At 53.1% G+C, this 2,774-nt stretch overlaps 1 protein-coding gene across 1 annotated transcript; it reads left to right on the top strand.

The window, feature by feature from the left end:
- The first annotated feature begins 639 nt into the window (after positions 1-639).
- Positions 640-2,433, top strand: LOC119391724 (uncharacterized). The gene has a single exon (XM_037659379.1). The coding sequence runs from the start codon at positions 640-642 to the stop codon at positions 2,431-2,433; it is 1,794 nt and encodes a 597-aa protein (XP_037515307.1).
- The last annotated feature ends 341 nt before the right edge of the window (positions 2,434-2,774 follow it).

Here is a 2,774-nt window from a genome sequence, read left to right on the forward strand (position 1 = left end):
AAACAATAATTTCTAGCGGCGCGAAACCATGATGCGAGGAGGCGAGTTTCAAACCCTTGCCACTCGCCCCGTGTAGCCTTAGCAAGCCAAATCCCTTCCCTGCCCTCTTCACTTGACACATACGCATGAACACGTCATGCACATGCATGGTCACGTGCGCATGACGTGCCCGAGCCAGCCGAGCACGCGAGCGGCGTTGCACGGCCGCTACCTTTGTTTTTATGTAGCGGCCGTGGGCGTTTTGTCGGCGTTCTCTGTGGTGTACTGCCTGTTTCTGCGGGACGAGCATGAAAGTTGAGACATTTGTACGGGCACGAGAGTGGCGGTATCATGAGCCAGTGCCGCATTAACGTTTACTTGGACGCGGTAGAATAAATGATCATAATGAGAGCTCGAACGCGCCAGAACATTACTTTCGTTTCCAGGGCTGGCGTCTGCTCGATGCGCTAACCGCGGGGGCACGAACGCATGGGAAAGCGAGGCACATTAGCCCCGCATCTCGCTGCATCAACGTCATAATAAAGCCTCTTTTAATCACCTCGACGGTATCGAGTTCTTCAACGGCTTCTCGACGCCATATCCCAAACATTTGGTGCCGATCAACCCGGGATAGACCTACCGACGGTACGAGTTGCCCGGATGAAATGGACAAGCTCAAGGGCGAAGCGGACTTCACGACGATCTTTGAACAGCCGGATCATCAATGAGGCAAGTGCCCTACTTCGCAACGACTCCGCAACGCATGAGCAGCTCGATTCCATCTACGAGAGGCTCAAAACGAACAACGATGCGTTGAACAAGATCAACAACGAGTTAGAGAGCGTCATCACGGACGAGGACTTCCAATCCGAGTACGAAACAATTTTAGAGTATGAAGACAACGCGACGCGCATTCTCGCCGAGCTCATAAGCCGTCGGAACCGCATTTCAAGCACACCAGCAGAAGAGGGACCGGGGTCGGGGCCGGCTACCAATGTGATCGCTACACCATCAGAGAGGACGGGAGCCAAGCTGCCGAAGCTCACGATCGCGCCCTTTTCTGGAGATGTGTGTAAATGGACGGAGTTCTGGGAGCAGTTTCTCCAGATTGTCCACAACAACGTCACCCTGACTACGACGGAGAAATTCCACTATCTGCGACAGTTTTTAAAAGGAGACGCTGCCTCAGCGGTGGCCGGTCTTCCCACGACTGAAGCATGTTATAAGGACGCTGTATACTTACTACAGAAGCGCTTCGGGGACAAGACCCGCCAAGAGCAGGAATACTTTGCAAGATTGCGTCAGCTGACTCCTGTTCGAGCATCTGGTGATACAAGAGCCCTCCGACAACTCTACGACCACGTGCTCGTGAACATCCGAGGGCTGGAGTCACTGGGTGTGCAGCGGTCTTCATTTTCGTCGATGCTCTGCGACGTCATACTTAGGGCATTACCCCGAGACGTCGTGGTCCTGTATCACCGTACCTGTGCCGCACAAGCTGAGAATGATGCCGCGGACAACGCAGGGCTGGACGGTCTCCTGAAGCTCCTTTCGGTCGAACTGGAGAGTTTGGAAAAAAGCGACTATAAGGATAGCAGCGGACGAGACAGCGGGGCTCAACATGTGGCGACCCAGCCAGCCCGTAGTCGGCCTTGGAAGCAGCCTACGTCATCTGTTCTCCATACGAAATCGACTCGTGATTATCAGCACTACAACGAGATGTGTGCGTTCTGTTCATCCAAGCAGCACTCCACGGAAGCGTGTCCTACCGACATGTCCCTGACGCAAAAGAAGCAAGTGCTGTCGAGTGACAAAAGGTGCTTCCGATGTACCACGAAAGGCCACAGGGCACGCGACTGCAAGCGGAGGATCTCGTGTTCGAAGTGCAAAGGCCGACATGCCTCGAGTATGTGTGACCCAGACAGGATTCCACAGGACTCGCACCAAGCCGCCCGGACTGACCGTGCAAGTGCGACAGTTTGCTCATCACTAGGGAGACGACGGCGAAGCAACGATGGATACAATGCGTGCGTCTTCCTCCAAACTTTCCGAGCCTGGGCGGTAAGCGATCACAACTGCCGCTACGTGCGAGGTGTATTCGACGGTGGCAGTCAGCGTACCTTTTTCACCGAGGAGTTGTCACGACACTTGGGCTTAAAATGCCTCGGATCCATAAACATGGCTGTCAACACCTTCGCCAGTGCCTCAAACCAAGCGGCCGAAAATCGACGAATAGTAGAGCTTCGCTTACGAAGTCAGTTTTCTGACATGGAGGTTTCGCTAAGTGCAATTGAGATTCCGCACATCTGCCAAGACATCGACGAAACAAGAATGGAAGTCTCATTCGTCGCTTCTTTTAAGAAATTGGGAAGGGACGTAGCCGATGAACTCGCACACGCATCAGTGATCACACAAAGTGGAATCAGCGTGCTGATCGGCTCTGATCAAATGTGAAGAGTCCTGACCGGTGAAGTCCTACGGTGTGAGGACAATGATTCACTGATTGCCATGAACTCCAAGCTTGGTTGGACGTTTCAAGGACGTACTACCTTCTTGACATCACAGTGTGCCACAACGAGAATGATGGTTTGCGCCTTGAAGACTCAAGTAGTCGAGTCAGATGAGTTTCTACGGACGTTCTGGGAACTGGAGCACCTTGGCATATCCGACTCAGTTGAAAGACCTAATGAAGTCAGCAAGGTCATGCAACACTTCGAAAGCACCATAACATACTGCGACGGAAGGTATGAAGTGGCGCTACCTTGGAAGGAGGGATGCGAGCTTTCCGACAACAA

This window comes from Rhipicephalus sanguineus, chromosome 4, assembly GCF_013339695.2.
Source record: "Rhipicephalus sanguineus isolate Rsan-2018 chromosome 4, BIME_Rsan_1.4, whole genome shotgun sequence".
Classification (NCBI taxonomy): domain Eukaryota; kingdom Metazoa; phylum Arthropoda; class Arachnida; order Ixodida; family Ixodidae; genus Rhipicephalus; species Rhipicephalus sanguineus.

What these genes read in the sequence shown, in the direction of transcription:
- LOC119391724 (XM_037659379.1), top strand. Translation starts at nt 640, where the DNA reads ATGAAATGGACAAGCTCAAGGGCGAAGCGGACTTCACGACGATCTTTG.